Source organism: Trichosurus vulpecula, chromosome 2, assembly GCF_011100635.1.
Source record: "Trichosurus vulpecula isolate mTriVul1 chromosome 2, mTriVul1.pri, whole genome shotgun sequence".
Lineage (NCBI taxonomy): Eukaryota > Metazoa > Chordata > Mammalia > Diprotodontia > Phalangeridae > Trichosurus > Trichosurus vulpecula.
In genome coordinates, this window is record NC_050574.1 from 423,743,577 (window position 1) to 423,762,416 (window position 18,840).

An 18,840-nucleotide genomic window follows, 5' to 3' on the forward strand; every position below is an offset into this window, starting at 1 on the left:
TTCAGTAAGATGAGGGGAAACTGATCATGAAACACGCTTCACGCTAGCAACCCATTTATTAAGCACTTACAGTGCGCCCAGGCCCTGTGCTAAGTTCTGAGAAAGGCCAAAAAATGGGCTGTTAGATGCATAATAGTGTGACAAAGGAAGGGTTAGCTAGGCGGTGTAGTGAATAAAGTGCGGGGCCTGGAGTCAGGAAGACTCGTCTTGAAGAGTTCAAATCAGACCTCAGACACTCACTAGCTGTGTTACCCTGGGCTAGTCACTCAACCCTGTTTGCCTCAGTGACCTCATCTGTAAAATGAGCTGGAGAAGGAAATGGCGAACCCCTCCAGTACCTCTGCCAAGAAAACCCAAAAGGGGTCACATAGAGTCCCACAGGACTGAAAATGACAAAGGAAACCTGTCATGTTGAAATACACAAGTCTTTTACCCAAGCATTTAAAAAGGTGTACTGTGTACCAGTCACTGTGCTGATCTCTGGGGATAGTAAGAAAGGCCAAAAAACAAGTTTTTAGAAACATAAAATCCAATAGAATGATAAAGGAAATCCATCATATTGAAATACACTTAAGTCAACAAGCATTTACCGAGCCCTTACTACTTTGCTTGTCACTGCTAAGTGATGGCTGAAGGCTGCCTACTTAATTTAGGGTTTACTGGCTAGATTTCTTAAAAACCAAGCCTTAAAACAGTTCACTCTGGAGCTTGTAGATTGGACAATAGGTCCTAGCACAGAGTGAGTGTTAATACTAAATAGTAACTGTTCCTCTTTTGTCCAGGAACCCTAAGGGTCTTCTTGTCTCAGTTTGATTTTTTTTTTTTTGGAGTTTTGATTAAAGGGGCCATGCCTTGATTAACTTCTTAAAGAGGCCTATTCATTGAATGGGCATTACCTCACTCAAAAGTGAGAACCTGAGAAGACCTTAGCTTGAAAGGGCCAGGGTCTCCCATGCATCCTGGGCCATCTCCAGTTGTCCTGGTGAATATCAGGCCACTGGACCCAGATGACTCTGGAGGAGAAAGTGAGGCTAGTGACTTTGTACAGGCCTCCCTCACTCAAATCAAAGTCAGTTGCAAGACACGTCATTGTATTTCCCTGATGTCATGGTCCTCTTCAAGAATGAAGGACAAACACAGCTAAGTACAGGGCTACATAAAGCCATTATTAGAATTGGTCATCTAGTCCAATGTTGTCAACATCAAATAGAAATGGGCATATGTATCTGTATCTACCTATCTGTCTGTCTATATGTAGGCTGCATATTAACATAGAAAACCACATATTAATATTATGTTCTTTTATATTAAATATTTCCCAGTTAGATTTTAAAAGGGTTTGAGCCACACTTGAGAATGTTGCAAGTCTGGAGTTTGACACCTCTATTACTATGTGCCACTAAGTGCTCGGGATACAAAGAAAGGCATGAAGTATCACCTCTGATTCAGTCCAGTACTCACTCTCATTTCCAAATGCGAAAGCGGAGGTCCATTGAGGTAAAGTAACCCACATGGAAAGTGGCAGAACCAGGATTTGAACTCATGTGACTTGATTCCAAAGCCTTTCTTTCCACTAAACTATGCTGCCTTTTGTTGAAAGTAGAAGGCTGCAGTTTATTCAGTCTTTCCATATATCTAACTATTGTACTTTGGGTGACCAAGAGTTTTGATTTTTCAGGGACTATGATGATTCCATGATTCATACAGCATCAGTGGAAGAATGTTAGTGTTAAAATCATGAGATTTTGTTTCAGCAAGAAACTTGGGGTCATTGAAAGCTTTGTATAACTTCCCAAATGCAATCCAGCCTTCTCTCTCCTTTTCAGTGCTGGGTCTGGTTCATTGTCCAGCTGTATGTGGTGTCTTTCCAAGATGTGTGTATTGGTGGGCCAAATCAATGGGATATCCCCACAGTTGACTGTAATTTGGTCAATGGGTATTCTTTATCCATTTATTTTTTCATTTGTGAATATTTTGACTCTCTTGAGTGATTATTGATTGTATTTAGGAGGCTCAGTGTTCTGGGACTTGATGTCTACACAGTACAGTGTTTTACACAAACAAGAATGTCTAACCTCACTGTCTCAGCTCTGCTACTTGAGAGTTGTGAGACAAATCAGTTTATTTCATCTGTGGGCCTCAGTCAACTTATTTATAAAATGATGTCAGACTACATGATCTATAAGGGCCCTTCTAGCTCCACATTCATGAGCCTGTCTCTAGGAAATTAGTCCTTGTGCCATTTGGAATTGGACAAATTCTTCATCTTCTTGCATCATAATTCTTAGTGTGTCTCTCAGAATCCTCAGTCTTCACACCTAGTTTGTTGCCTGCTCCTCCCAGTTTGGCATAGGGAAGGTCAGAATAGCAGCTCTAGCCTTGGAAATTACAAAGCCACTTCCTTCCTCAGCCCTGGAAAAGTAAACTATTAGGAGTGGCAAGTGGAGGAGAGGAAGAACATGTAGAATCTTAAGGTAATAGTTTTAGAAGCCCAGGAACTTTGCTGCCAATTGAAATGTTCGGATTATGTCATTCTTTATGACAAATAATACCATACAAAGGAGGGGAACCCTAAAACTACATGTTGTAGCCCCTAATAAAATTGATGTTCCTTAAGTCCAGGAGCTGTTTTGTGTTTTTCATTTCAGTTTTCCAGTACTATGCCTTAAATTTTGTTGTTGTTTGATAAATATTAGGGCAGCTAGTTAGCGCAATGGATAGAGTGTCAGGCCTAATGTCAGGGAGACATCTTCTCGAGTTCAAATTTGACCTCAGGCGCATACTAGCTGTGTTACCTTGGAAAGGTCACTTAACCCAGCTTGCCTCAGTTTCCTCATATGTAAAATGAACTGGAGAAGGAATGGCAAACCACTCCAGTATCTTGGCCAAGAAAATCCCAAATGGCATCATATAGTCAGACACTACCGAACAGCAACAACAGCAATAAATACTGAGTGATCAAAGACTTGTATAATCTTAACATATACAAGGGAGAGGTCTTGTTAGAGGAGAAACTTAAAGCAAGCATTTTGCTTTACCTCACCAGATGAATTCAAAAACCCCAGCAGTAGGCTTTTGTATTCTCTGCATCTTTTAGTCAGCTTTGTTACTAAAAAGATGTGGTCTGTTATGGAATATCATTTATGAAAGCCTAATTGTTTCCTTCTTATCTATTCAAGGATACTCTTAATATATCCATAAATTATCCTCATAAAGATTTTTATAAAAATGAGAAAATAGGCATGGGTCAGTAGTTGTCAGTGCCTTCATGATTACTTTTTTGGGTAGTAATGAAATCCATGCTTCTTTCCAATCATTTGATATTGTTCCTTATTTCAGAAATCCTGAGAATTCTTTGTGCCCTCAAGATTATGCTACCTTCAGTGAGTGTGTGTATATATGTACGTATATGTATATGTATGTATATGTATATACACACACATATATAGTCTGGTCAAACTAATCTTCCTATTGTTTTCTTCAAGGCCATTTTCCTATCACTTAGCAGTGCTCTAGTGACTATGATGTTCAAATGTGGTAGTTTCACTGTTATTGATAATGAAAATGATTTACTAAGAAATCTTGACAGATCTTTTCCATTTTTGATCTTTGTTGTTGTAACAACAATGTTACTTGCAGCTACTGTGGAAGTGTAAGGCCAATAACACCAGCACCCAGCAGGGCTGCTAGCACAAGTGCTTTGATCTGTTTTTATAAAGGAAAGCAACTTTAAGGTGTTAACAATCTTACTTTAATTAAACATACATATATCATTCACTTAGTTCAAGGGAAAAAAAAAGTCAGTACCCTGAACTTCAGAGCAAATACAAACAGAAACTTCAGAAAAAAACACAAACAGAAATTACAGAGAAAATAACACAAATCAACAAACAGGATTATAACTGTCTGACCATAGCAATACATACATAGTTACCAGAAAGAGAAGCACCAACATCTGGGTTTTCAAAGCCGGGGTGGGGGGCTCCTTAACGGCTACCCAAAGTCTCGTCTGGCCAGGTCACATGAACACTCTTCCAGTGAGAGACCCCAAAGCAAAATGGTAACCTTAGAGTATATATACCATTTCCAATCAGTGACTCTTGATTCAATCAAAGACTCTTGATTAAAACAAAGGCAAGACTCAGTCAAAGGCACTTGATTGCCTTAGTGCTGAGAAGCACTCAAACAAAGAACAGTGAAAAATCCCATTTAGAGTGTGGGAAAGGTAATCCCTAGTACCACCATATACAAGTCAATGACTCCTGATTGTCTTACTGATGAGAAACATTCCAAGACAAGATCCCACTTTATCTGCCCCATTCAAAAAAAGGCCAGAATCATTAAAGGCACTTAAGAGAAGAACAGCAAAAAGTCCCACCTTAATCACTAATACATCTCTGCTCCTTTCCAGGATACTTGGCTTTACATAATCCAAATAGCCATGGATCCTGGAACAAATAGAGGCATTATACATTGTGATCCAATCAATCAGGGAACTATAACAAAATATATCATTCAGTATCATCCCCAAAATACTTGTTTACAATACACCATCTACCCCCTAGGTCAAAGCAGGTAAATCTCTTTAGTTAATACAGAGTGTCCAAGTAAAGTCCTTCTTGATGGTGTGTCCTTCCCACAAGGCCCTTGCAGGCTTCCTCCTGGTACCCTCAGGTACTAGCATGCTTTAATTAGCAGAGTCCCAACACAAACAAAAAAGTGCAAATAAAGTTCTCTTGGGGATGTGTCCTTCTCCCCACACTGCTGTTGCAGGCTTCCTCTTGGCACCCAAAGTGCCAACTCAAAGTTCTCTTGGAGGTCTCTTCTCCCCGCCCTGTTCCAGTCCCCCACTTCCAAGTCCTGAGGGACAGCTGGGCAACAAAGCCAATAGGGTGGGGTCCCTGGGGGTCCAAGGCACTCCCCCCCCACCATAGACAACTTCGCCCCTCCCTCCTGGGTCCCAAACAGTCCCAGGGGAAGGCAGCAAAAAAAGCACACTCAGGGCCTTGCTACAAAATTTCCATCTTGCCCCAGGGCTGAACTCCAAGCTCCTGGGTTCCTGGTTGTCCAGCTCCTGCTGGCTGCTCCTGGCTTCTGCGCTTACCTCACCAAAGTCAGCTGGAAGGCAGCTCACCAGTTCCAGTCTCACCTTTCCAAAGTTCTCAGGCAAGCAGTCTTTCTCGCAAGCGACTGTCATCTGCTTCTTCTCTCTCCTCACCAGCTGCTCCTGTTGATTCTGCACAAAGGCCATTCTCCACTCCTGTTTCAAAACTCCACACGCAATACAATCTCAAGACATTCACCCTTCCATCACAGCCCTCTGGAACCAGGCTTATCCACTCAAACCCTTGCTCCCGCCATCCACACCTCCCCCAAGCCTCTGCTTGTTTTCCTCCCACAGCCTTTGCTCCAGCCTGTCTCCTCCAGAGTGCTAGTGGGGTAGGGAGAGGGAAGAAGAGATTATCTCCCAGAGGCCCCTGCTCCAGGCTCCCAGGAAAGTACTCCCATCACTGCCACTTACCTGTTCTCCTTCAGGCCTCTGGGCCTCCACAAAACCAAAGCCACCACAAGCATAAAGAGCAACCCAATAACTGGGACATATCCAACCACTATATCGGTACCCCAAAACTCCATGCTTTCCTTTTAATCTGCAGATCCTGCCATGACTATGCCATTTTGTAGCAACAATTCAGCTAGCAGTTGTTATGAGGTGTAAGACCCAACAAGACCAACAACAAAAGCTGCCAGCGCAGGTTCTTTGATCTACTTTACTAAGGAAAGTAACTTTAAGGGGTTAATAATCTCACTTTAATTAAACATACAAATATCATTCACTTAGTTTAGGAGGAAAAGCCAGCACGCTGAACTTCAGAGCAAATACAAACAAATTACAAACAGAGACAATATAAACAGACCAAATCACAATAGTTACCAGAGAAGAACCAATGGATCTGGATTAGCAAAGCTAATAAGTAATAACGGCTTGCCCAGAGTCTCAACACCCCTTCCATGAGTGAGCCCTAAGGAAAACTGCCAACCTCTGAGTTTATATGTCCTGTTCAGGGTCAAAGGGCATCACAAACATGTGACTCAAACCCATGTGAGCTAGGCTTTCCCTTGAGGCAAGCAAGTCATCAAAGACTCCCCATCTCCCCAAAGAAACAAAGGCCAGACTCATCAAGGGCACTTGATTAAATAAGTGCTAGAAGAGAAAACAGCCAGCCCCTTGATCAGTGATTCTTACCATCCAAGATTTAATGATTCTCCCATTCTTTGAGTGAATCTACTCAAAATGTCTGATTTTTTGCTGTGAAAAATCTTCTCAAACTTCCCTCGTAACCGAATTACCATCTTGGGTTTCCGTCCTACTTCCAAGTATGGGATGAACTTCTGTCTGAGTATTTAATAATCTCTCATTCTCTATGTGAGGGACATTCTGAACCCTAGTAGCATTTTGTGCCTCAGCTGCTGACATTGTCTCATTTTCTCCCCACTTCCTTCCCCTGCCACCATGGCAAGGGCCAATCTGGCAGTAAGGCTCAACCTGGGCTGAGTTGAGATGCACCCTTGACTTATTTGGCCTAGCCATATTAACGGCAAAATTCTCATTTGAGGCAGTAAACTCTTGAGCAACACCTCGTTCTCCTGCTGCCTGAGATTCCCCATCTTGCTGTGGCATTTCTTTCACTTAATTTCAGTCTTTCATATAACAGCCAGTAGGCTGATAAACACCATCTAGCTTTGCCTAGATTGTGATGCCAGCAATTGTTCCTCTGGCTCAATTCTAACCTCTCGGTAAACATCTTTCCAAATCCCTGTAGCCTTGGTTCCCAGTTTTCACAGAGTCCAGCTCTTTTAGTCCATTCCTTTGCTAGGGAGGGATAAGATGGCTCCTCCCACTCTGGGATATTCATCTCTTCTTCTGAAGTCCTTCTACTTCTAAATAGAGATTTTATACCCTGCGATCCCATCCTCGCCACCAGATATATAATTAAGGCAAAGTTCATGACCTCGAAGAGGACCATGAGCATGCCTGAATGGTTTGGAATCACAGAGTATAATGAATTCTCTAGGTAGAAGGCAGAGGAAGTATAACATTTATTTAGACTCCAAAGGATCAGATCCAAGGACCAATGCCCCCAGTTCGATATCGTGGCAACAACATTCCAAAACCTATTAATAAGTCCACCTCACTATAATAACAAGGAGGTTACAACAAAATATTATGGCAGCAAGCCAGACTATACTTGTGCTTCCCCTCAATGCTAGGACCCTCCTATAAGAAGATCACTCACAAATCTCAAGTCCCTGCTCAGCACTGTCTTTACTGTAGCTCTGCTGACTCCAAGTTCCAAAACTCCCTCTTGTGTGCAGCACTCTCCTCTCTGCCCACTTTGGAAGCTGGCCCTCGGCTCCTGAATCCTGCTGCTCTCTGCTTCTCAGTTTCTTCAGCTTCTTGCTTCTACTCCCCCATTTCTCAGTTTCTGTAGCTTCCGTTTCCCAGCTCTGTTTTCTCTTTTTATACAGTCCTTAGCTGTCATCTGATTGACTAGAACTCAGGCACATACCATTGGCTGTGGTCTTAACAACTCCCCTTGGGGCCCTGAGGGCTTCCCGCCTCTCTCAAACTAGGGAGCTAGTTTGCTAACCAGCCTGAGGCCTCATACCTAATTAGTGAAAAGGTGTGGGGCTCTCTCTAATCAGACCTCCCTTTGTTGACCCCACCTGAAGCCCCACCTGAAGCCTATTCAGAAGGCAGGAAAGATCTTTTCACTTGCTGATTGGCTTTACAGTAGAGAGAGAGAGATGAATCTATAGCAATAGAAAATTCAGAAACAAAAGGTTGTGATAAGGGACTTTCTACAAAAGGCATGTGGACTCTAAAATCAAATTCTCAGGGTGATAGTAATGACCATCACTATGTCTACTATATGTCTCAAATCCCATATGGTAATTATGTCTAATTGTTTTCTTTTGAGAAATTCTGTTACTTGATCCGCATTTCCGATACTTCATTTAAATCCTAGAATCATAAAATATTGGACCATGAGAGAACCATTAGTGATCATTCAGCTCAATCCTCTCATTTTTACAGGCAAAATAATTGAGGTCCATAGAAGTGAAGTAACTTCTTCAAAATTTTCGGTATTATTTTGGTTTTCATGCTGTTAATTTATTACTGGGACAGAGTTGCCCTAGTATACTTTGTTTTGGTGTTTAGGTGAATGTGTAGTCATACCTGTGTGAATACTTCCTTTACAGCTCCATCTAGTATATTCTTTTCCATACTGCCTTCTCATCTTGTGCATTTTGTGTGTGTGGCCTTCCAAATATACTCCCTACAGAGACACTAGTATGTGAGAGACCTTTCTCTTGACTTTTTAATTTCTCTAACATATAGTACTTGGGCTATCTATGTATTATGAAACTGGCCTATCTCCTCTTTTGGTCATATGTCCTTGATGAAGCATTTTATGCTACTTCTTAAATAAAAGTCATCTGTGGTAATATGCTATAGCTTTTTTACATTTTACCAAAGGTCTTTCTTTGCTTTCTGAATTACCTGCAATTTTTACTCATCTGAGATCCTGGTGTGGTTTGTGGCCCTATAACATAATCAAAAGAATGTTACCATTAAAGAGATGGGCATTTGTAGTAGTGAACAGTTTAGATAGTCTGCCTTTCTACATCTTCCACCCTTTAGTTCTCTATATTCAAGCAAAACAAATAAAATCTCTCTTTTACACCATTACTCTTAAAATCCTTGAAGATAGCCAACACCTTTCCCCAAGTCCTTGTTTCTCCAAGCTAAAATAGTTCTTAATCCATTTCTTTCAACCAATTTTCATGAGTTTCCTCTCCTTTTAAGACTTTTGCTCGCCTCTTCTTAATGTGCTCCATCCTAATAATGTCCTTCCTAGAATGGAGCACAGTACACAGAGCATAGAACCATTGTGGTCTGGCCACAGGAGATTGCAGGAGAGCTAACACTTCTCTGAATCTGGACATTCTGTTGATGTAGCCTGCAATCATAATTGCTTTTTTTCCTTCTCTGCTGTCTGTACTTTTTACTCATCTCGAATGTTTTCAATCCTATAAAAATCTCCAGGTGTGTTTAAAATGAACTATTGTTTTTGCCATCTCTAGACTCCACATGGTTCGCTCCTTGAGAGGCTCTATCCTGCGTTCAGGGTCTTCACAAGCTTTCTCCTGTCCCCTCTTTCACAGTCCACTTCTCTCAAGACCATGAAATAACTAACACTTATCTTTGATCCTTAAAATCTGGGAGGGGGGTGGGGGTGCTGTTGTTATTCCTATTTTACAGATAAGAGAACCAAGGCCTCTACGTGCCTGTGGTCGCACAGCTAGTAAGTGTTTGAAGCAAGATTAGAACTGGGGTCTTCCAGACTCCCAAGTATAGAACCCTATCCATTAGGCCATACTGCCTCTTAGCAATTCCAGAGCCTGGAGCAGGTACCACAAAATGCAGGGAAGGTCTGAGGTGAGGTGAGATTATGTTAATCTCCATTGTGCCATTCATGAATGATGTGGGGCTCTGTGCTAACTACTGGGGTTGCACATACTAGGCAAGCTAGACATTTGTGCCAGCCTATGACTTTTACAATTCCTCCTGGTTAGGTGATGGAAGGGGAAGCCCATCCCTCTGAAGTCAGCCTGTTTTCCCACAGTCTAGCTTCTGATGTTATCACTCAGCTGAAACTATTCTCTCCCAAGTTATGAGTAATCTCTTAATTGCCATATATGATAAATCTTTTCTTATTCCTTATCCTTCCTGAAATGAAAAATTGAAAATTTTTGTCAAAATTTCAATAACTATTTTTTCCATCCATGAAAACGGATGTTTGGATTTTAGCCTACGCCTAGTACAAGAAGTAGAAATTGCACTCTAAAAACACCCTCGAAACAAAACAAAAAGTGGGAAGAAAAGCTCGGCCAGACCAGGCGTACTCAGAGCTTCATGCTGCAAGTGATACAATTTTAAGGGACTAATTTCTCAAGATACCTGAAAGGAGGGTTAAGAAGGGTTGGGGAGGGGCAGAGTGGAATATGCACTTCGGGAAAAATCCAGGACTTTATTACTACTGAAGAGAGGTGGTTGGAAAAATATCAGTAACTCCTGAATCATATGCCTGCCTACTTTCCCATTTGTACAAAACTGTTTTGACCATAAACGGCACACACACTGAAGCCATCTATAATGAAAGTTTGTGAACTATTCCAAAACACAATTTATAATCACATAATTCCATTCTAGCCAAACTGGCCTGCTTTCTGATCTCTGTCCACAAAATCCATTTCTCGTTCCTGTTTACCTCATAGCATTTCCCTAGGCTCCCTCATGCCTAGGATGCTCCCATCCTCATCCTCCCCTGTCTCCCAACCCCTTGCTCCTTTCAAGGGTCTACTCAAGTTCAAGTACAACTTATTCTAATAGACCTTTCCTGATTCTACAAGTGAGTACCTTCCTGAAATTCTTTTGTTTATTTATATTGTATCTATGTTGTTATTTACATTTCTGTATATGTGTTTCTCTCCAGTAACATAGAAACCCCTTGAAAGTCTGGATTGTGCAGATTTTTTTCTTTGAATCCGCAGTGCCTGGGCACATAGTAGGAAGTTCATAAATGTTTAATGGGTTGAATTGGATCCAACCTGTATTAGAAATTAGAGAAATTGTTGCCATACTTCAGTAGAATCTATGATATTCTAGTAGCAAATTTTCAGAATATCCTTTTTAGAGTAGATATTCCTAGTTAACATTTTTCAAAATCTATGGCTGTATGTGAAGAAAATGATTAAATATTCTTTGTTAAAAACATAGGTGAGGTAAACTTGAGCAGTATATTTTCATATTTTTAATTTACTTTGAATATAGTTGTAATGGAAATTTTCCAAGGAAAGTAAAACAAAGCATAATTCATTTGAATCAACCTTATTACCAGTAGCCCAACCAAAATATGAATAGAAATAATTTCAAAATCTTTCTTAAACCAACAAGCTAATTTCTTAGAGCATCTCCTAGCTTCCCCCTCCTCAAGGTACAACTTCCCCCACTCCCCCACTCCGTTGTTTCTTCCACCTCTGGATTTATACTATAGTGAATTATAAGTAATATTGTTTAAGACATATGGTATTGACTCCTTATTGATCAAGGATGAATAATATCGCAGCATAATTTTAAACGTATAAATATTTTTTCACATTCTTGTATGTGCTTAATATGCCACTTTAATTTTAAAAAACACCTCTTTAAAAACTACTCTTGTTCTAATTCACTACTAGAAAGATATTTTTGTTTTGTCACTTGAGTACATGAGGGCTTCAAAATAATTATTTAGTTTAATTTTTATTGGTATACAAAGGAAGGATTAGAGAAGTTTTCAATTTGGATTTTATTCAGCTAGCCAGATTTAGGTAGCAAATACATAAATCATTTTTCTATCTTGATTTTCAGGAGGTGAACATTTATCAGTACTAGGCAACCAAGTAAAACATCCATTGGAAATAAAGAGAAATGGTCACAACACAGAGGAAACGGAGTTTCTGGTTTTACATAAAAGAAGGCGAGTTGCTTCTTCAGTGGAAGATAATACAGTATGTATTTCAAAATTCAGATTCCGTCCTTCCTTTTTATTGTTTCATGGGTTGTCGTGGCCTATTCTGGGTTTGGGTTTGTTTTTTTGTTTTCCTGGCCTATTATAACAGTTGTAAGCAAGCAGCAGTAATGGTGGCTTAAACAGAAATGATTTAATTACTTTAGAAAGACAGTTTTTAATTCTTTGGATGGCCTTGGGTAGATTTTTGAACTTGTGTGAGTTTTAGTTTTCTTATCTATTACATGAATATAATGCCTTCATTGGATTATTGTGAGATTTAACTAATAATAATATTTGTTTTGTATCACTTTAGAATTTACAAAGCACTTTCCCACACATTTGATCCTCTCATCAAACCCAATGGGGTGGGTAGGCAGGACAGACGTGTTATGGGTTAGGAAGCCGGCACAGTGGCTTGCCTAAGGTCACATGACTCTTTCAGTGGCCCAATTAGAATCAGAACATGTATTTTCTGAGTATTTGTACAGTGTTTTTCCCCTTCTGCCTGACTTAGCAGTATGATGGTAGGATGGAAAGAGCCCTGCACTTGGAGACAGGAGAACCTGAGGTCAGGTTTCTGCCATTTTCCACTTATGTCAGTGTACGCAATCTGGTTACTTTACCCCTTTGAATCTCAGTTTCTTCTTCTGTGGAAGGAGGTGGTTGGCACTGTTTCATATAATCATTGTGAGCAAGCACTTTGAACTTTAAAGTGTAATAGACACATGTGCTATTTCAGCTTTTGAAATACTTTATGTGAACACTTTGAAAAGCTTACAGTACTATGTGACTTTGTATCATATTAAAATATTAAACTTATCCCAGTTGTTCAGTCAGCATGACTGCCAGGTCAGTTATTTTTCTCTTATTTAACTTGAGAAGAGATATAGCTACAAAGACATTTGTTTCCTTCACCTTTTTTTAAGAGTCTGTAATACTTGGCAGAAAAGAATTTTTACATTGTATAATTTTGGGTACTGAGGAATAAAATAGGGATTCAAGTTGTGTTCCTTTTTCCCCACCAGGTGGCACTGTCTAATTTGTTTCTTAAAATTATATCCTGTGTGGACTGTCGTCTTTGTCATTAATGCAATATTTAATATTAAGACACATTATGGTTATATTTAATTGGTTTTATTAATACTCTGAAGTATGTAAGGAGTTAAATTAATATAAAAAGTCGTCCGTTCCTTAACTGTGGTAGTGTTAATGAGAAAATAAATCTGCAAGTATACCTTTTCATGTGTTTTTGAAGTAGCCAGAGTCTTTTCTATTTGATGTTATAAACAGGCTTTTCTTAGAGCTTCTTCAAAGCTCACAGTTGTCCTGAACTTTCCTTCAGCTCTTTCTTTCATCTTTTCTTTTAATTTTCCAATGTGTTTTTTCTTAGATGAGCACTCAAGAAACTGATTATGAGGATAGTGGAAGTGTTGTGTATGAATATGAACCAGATTATGAATGTGTGAGTAATTTAAATTACTAATTGCCAAGTATACATTTATCATCTTAAAGAAAGGATTTAAGTCCATGGTTTTTTTTTGCTGGGAAAATCACACGATATGAAGTAATTCGTTTTGTTAATAGAGTGCTTCCTTTGATCTGTTATGATATAAATATTAACTATCTGCTTTTGTGATGTTAACAGGGTAGTGTTGTATCTGAAGCATCCTACACAGGACATTATCAAAAAACACTTATGGAAGTCCTGAACTATTGCCAGGTATCTATCAAATTTATGAATCCTAGGCTATTTCCAAAACCCTAAAAAAATTCTATGTTATATCATTTTGCTATTGATTAGAACTTTGTTAAATCTAGACATACATGGATTTTTCTTATTTCAAGTTAGGGCAGCATAGTTTAAGTGTATCAATTTAGATCAACAGTAGTCATATAGTCCTATTTTGTCTTTTCATTTTAATAAAGCTATCTTTGTTAGAATGAGGTAAAGTCTTTTTCAGCTAGAACTCTTAAAATTTCATGTTTTTTTTTGTTCTACTCTTTAGAATTACTGATTTTAATCAATTTTGGTTCGTAAGTAAAAGAAATCTTAATTTGAAAGTAATTCTACCATCTTAAAGCAAAATAGTGGTCCATTAAAGTTTCAAAAAATAAAAATAATTTATTTCAAAGGTAAAAATTACATTGTGTCTGACATAATTTTTATTGTATTACAAGGAAATTCACTATGTGGACAAGGTTAGATGAGTGTGTTGGGTAAGATCTCTATGTTAAAATGGGGTGTTAAATTCTTCAAAAATTAAAAATGCTATTCACTTTTTATTTGTCTATTTTTTCTTTTTCTATTTCATTAAATATTTCCCAATTATATATAAAAGAATTTTTAAACAGTCATTTAAAAAAATTAACTTCCAAATCTCACCCTTCTTCCCTGCCCTCACCACAACTTGAGAAGGCAAGCACTTTGATTTTAGTTATTCAAGTGAGGTCATGCAAAACATATTTCCATATTAGCCATGTTGCAAAAGAAAACACATACAAAATAATGAAAATTAAGTAAAAAAGGCATGCTTTAATCTGCATTTAAAGTTTGTCAGTTTTCTCTTTGTAGGGCAATAGCATTTTTCATCATGGGTCCTTTGAATGTCTTGGATCAGTGTCTGGGTCAGAGTAACTAAGTCTTTCGCAGTTGTTTATCCTTATGATTGCTGTTACTGTGTACAATGAATATCCTCCTGGTTCTGTTCACTTCACTTTGCATCAGTTCATATAAGTCTCCGCAGGTTTTTCTGAAACCATCTTGCTTGTCATTTCTTATAGCACAATAGTATTAAAAGAGCCATTCACATATATTATTGATATTATTGAATGCAGAAACATAGTTGATCTTTAGATCTTATGTCATATCTCTTTAGAGAAAGATGGCTGCTTTGGAAAACAAGTTTTGAAAACTTGGAAAACTTTGGAAAACAAGGCCATTTTAACTTGCTGTAGAACATAGCTAAACTTCCTAGATTTTCAGTGATCTCTCAAGACCACCCTGGCCAGAGAGAATCAGAGGGTCTGGGCCAGATCTTCTAGAACCACTCTAGATAGGAAGACACACCTAGGTTTCTATTCCTAATCCATATCCTGAGAATAGCCAGAACTAGTCTAGCCTTCACAGGTGCAGAAATGAGACACCTATTTCTCTGCGTCTTTTTGTATTATACTTGATTGCATACACAATTGATATATGTATATACGTGTTTATGTGTGTGTATGTGTATCATGTAAGATGAAGAAAACATATTTAATATGGATATATATGAACTGTAACCTGATCTATACAGTGCTATCATGAAAGGAACAAAGCCAAATGGAAATGGATGGTAGCACCGGGTAAGTTCTGTAAGGAGGTAGACCTAACCATAGAACCTATGGGATCTAACAAAATAGACCATGGGGTGTTGGGTTAGGGTGGAGTATATTTCTAGGGCAACACTAAGGCTTTGCGTGTCTTCAGACAGCTACATAAGTATTTTAACATTCAGAAATGTGAAAGTGCTCAGTCATGAGATTGATAGATGTAGTAACAAAATATTTATAACAAATTTATTGAAATATTTATTCTCCAGTATTAAGAGATTCTTCAGTGGTTGACAAAAGCTTTTTATAGTAAATTGAGGTTTCTGGTGGCACTGATTCTTATGAGTGTGTTATTTTAACTTTCTTTTTTTATCTATAAAAATAAAGTGGTTGAGCTGGTGATTTCTAAGGTTCTTTTCATCTTTAAATATCTATGATTCTGTATGAAATAAGGTGGTTAATTATAAGGTTAAATCTTTAATAAGAATTTCCACAATTTCACATAGATTAAGTTGGTTTTAATGGAATTTACATTTTCAGTACTTTACTTTTGAAATAAAAACCATTAAAATATTTTTATTATATTAGGCAATGTATGATGCAATCCAGAAACTAGATAAAAAGTTTGACCTGCTTCATGAAAAGGTTTCAGAAATGCAGCATACTCGGATGAAGCCATTGCTTCTCAAACCTGTAAGTGTAATGATAATAATATTTTTACAGTCATTATAAACATCCCAATGTTCATAAAGACATCAGGCTAGTATAAATGATCCAGAACTAACAACCCTGCTTTTTACTGCTCCTTTACAAGCTCCTTTTCTTATTGGTATTTATCTCTGCATCTGCCTTTGGCCTTTTTCTCTCTGCACCTTTTCTTTCTCTGTCTCTCTCTTTTCCATTCCCACAGCCAACTATTATCTTGATGGAGATGACTTCTAATTCTCTATGTCCAGCTTTGACCTTTCTACTGAGCATACATCAACTACCTACTCACCTACCTGTTGTCCCCTTGAATGTCCTGCAAGAACCTCAAATTCATCACGTCTGAAAGCAAGCTTATTGTCTTTCACTTAAACCTTTTATTTCTTACTTCCCTATCTCTGTCAGTGGTACCATCATTAACTAACTTTCCATGTTTGAAAATTTGGTGTTATCTTTGATTGCTCTCAGTTCTCTAATCTAACCTAATCATTTTCTAAGTCCCACTCATTTCTGCAGTATCTCTCATATCCTTCCCCTCCCTACTTCCTCTACCTCCACTCTAGTATAGACCCCCATTATGACCTGCCCAGACTATTGAAGTAGTCACAAATAATCCATTTTTTTTCTACTGAGTTACTAAACTGGAGGCTTCAGGTAGTACTAGTATCTGAGTTTTAGGAAGAAAAAAAACTTACAGGGTATTCATGATGGCCTTCTGGAAAAGATGGAGAGATATAGACTGGAAGAGAGTAAAATTAGGTGGCTTTAGAAACAGCTGAATGATGGGACCCAGAGAACAACGATGGCGGTCAGTCTAAAGGACAGTTGCCAGTAATGCTGCTCCAATACTCCTCTGTTCATCATTTTTATCAGTTGCATGGATTAAGACCTATATGATGGTGACCTTAGCAGATCTGTGTGTGATACAAAGCTGGGAAGCTTTGGATTTAGACTATAGTAGGTGACAAAATTGGGATAGGTGGCACAGTGGATAAAGTGCCCAGCCTGGAGTCAGGAAGACTCATCTTCCTAAGTTCAAATGTGGCCTCAGATACTCACTAGCTGCGGGACTCTGGGCAAGTCACTTAATCCTGTTGTTCTCAGTTTCCTCATCTATAAAATGAGCTGGGGAAGGAAATGGCAAACCGCTTCAGTTAGTATCTTTGCCAAGAAAACCCCAAAATGGGGTCCCAAAGAGTCAGACTGAAACGACTGAACAACAAAAATGGTGATTAAATTGGTTTTCAAGAAGATCCCAACAGCTTGGAATAGCACACCATATTTAACAATATAGAGTTTAAAAGGTATTAAGTGAATATTAAGTCCTGTGTTTATGTTTTTTAAAAAAAACTGCACAAGTACAGTAAGGAGTCATGGTTAGGTAAGCAACTCAGAAAAGATTGCATCTATCTCTTCTGTTCCCTGTAGTATGGACCCAGCAAAAGGCCCTCATGACAACAGTGGCACATTTCAGTCCCTGTATATCTAAAGAGGTATTGCAGTGATCCCTCCCTTCATGCCCATCCTTTATCCTACTTGCAAAATCCTCTTCCATATACACGTGTGGTTATGTCACTGCTCAGTAGATCCCTACTGTCTTCTCGATAAAATTCAGATTTCTCTGCTTAGAATTTAAGATTCTCCTCAGTTGGATGACACTGTACCTTTATAGCATTTAATTTTCTTTTCTGTATTTTATACCATAGTCAAGCTTCATTAGTCTCTGTATCCAAAACATCCATATATCTGTGCCCAGAAAAATCCTCATTTGCCTTCATGGTCTTTTAAATCCCAAGCCATATTTTATTTTATTTTTTTATTTCCAGTCCATCTTATAAGGCCTTTTAAAATACCACTATGACTTCCTTGCATCTCTATTCCCTCCCCATGTTAGTTAAATCATTATCTCCCCCTCTTAAACTCCTGGCATTTAAAACTCTTCATAACTTGGTCTTTCCCTACTTTTCTAGCATTTTTACACATTATTTCACTCCCTATTCTCTGCAGGCCCACACACAATATTCTCTCTTACCTCCTTTCTCTGTGCCTTTATCCTGGCTGTCCCCCATGCCTGGAATGCTATCCCTCCTCACCTTGGCCTCCTGGAATGCCTGGTTTCCTTTTGACCCAAGCACCACCTTCTACATGAAGCTGTCCCTGAGCCCACCTGCTACTAAGGCACTTACTTCACATATAGTAGGAAGAGACTCATATCTACTTGCCATTTTCTGTTAGAATGTGGCTTCTTGAGGTCAGACTGTTTGACTTTTGTAGCACAGTGCTTGGCACAAAAGAATGCCTGTTTGTTGATTGATTAGCCCTCACATAGTACTGTCTTTATAACTCTAATATAGTCCTGCAGCATTGTATAAGCTACCAATAGGCATTTCTTTCTTATGCTTCTACTAGACTACAAGCTCCAGGAGCACAGGGATCCTGTCTTATCTAAATGTTATCTCTCACCTAACACCACACTCTTTATGGAGTAGTTACCTTAATACATGTCTTAATGAATGGAATAATTTTAAAAAGCCAATTTTTTTTTTGTTGCAAGCTCAGTATAAGTCAAGGTGGTATTACTTCTGATAAAATCAAATCTTAGGCTATATACTAATGGAGGCACAGTGACTAGAACAAGAAAGGTGCTAGGTGCATTGACAAACTTTAGGAATCACCTTAGGAAGACCAACCAGGTTGGTGAAGAGGACTTAAAACCCTCTCCTTCTAAAATGATTGGTAGAAGGAGCTGGAAGGAAAAAAAAAGCATAAAGGGCAGCTGGAAAGACTCTCAGAGGCTCTCTAGTCCGACCTTCTCATTTTCACCGAGGTGCAGCCAGGATGAATGACTTGCTTAAGGTCACACAGGTAACAAGGCTTAGAGATGGGATTTAAACCCATCTTCTCTTACTCCAGAACTAATACACTTTCCGCTGTACCAGTCTGATGAGACAAAATAAATGGTTTCAGATATTTGAAGGGTTGTTATGGGGGACAAAGGGGGTGTAGGGAACAACACCCTCTCCTAACCCTGCAATCCTTTCAAGCTATTGGCCTATATCTCCTATCTATTTCCTTCCTTTCACGGCTAAATTCCTTTACTTCCTCTCCTTTGACTCACATCTCAAACAAATTAAATCCATCTTTGCTTCCAGCCTTATCACTAAAGAGAAACTGTTCTCCATAAATTTACTAATAATCTCTTTTAAAA

The 18,840-nt window shown here is 38.8% G+C and overlaps 1 protein-coding gene across 1 annotated transcript in view; it reads left to right on the forward strand.

Moving 5' to 3' along the window:
* The window catches only part of BEND2 (BEN domain containing 2), a 46,410-nt gene that overhangs the window by 991 nt on the left and 26,579 nt on the right, over positions 1-18,840 (forward strand). Inside the window, exons 2-5 of the mRNA XM_036745450.1 lie at positions 11,477-11,616; positions 13,009-13,080; positions 13,264-13,338; positions 15,516-15,620. Of these exons, the coding sequence (XP_036601345.1) occupies positions 11,477-11,616; positions 13,009-13,080; positions 13,264-13,338; positions 15,516-15,620 (392 nt within the window). The remainder of the gene's footprint in view (positions 1-11,476; positions 11,617-13,008; positions 13,081-13,263; positions 13,339-15,515; positions 15,621-18,840) is intronic.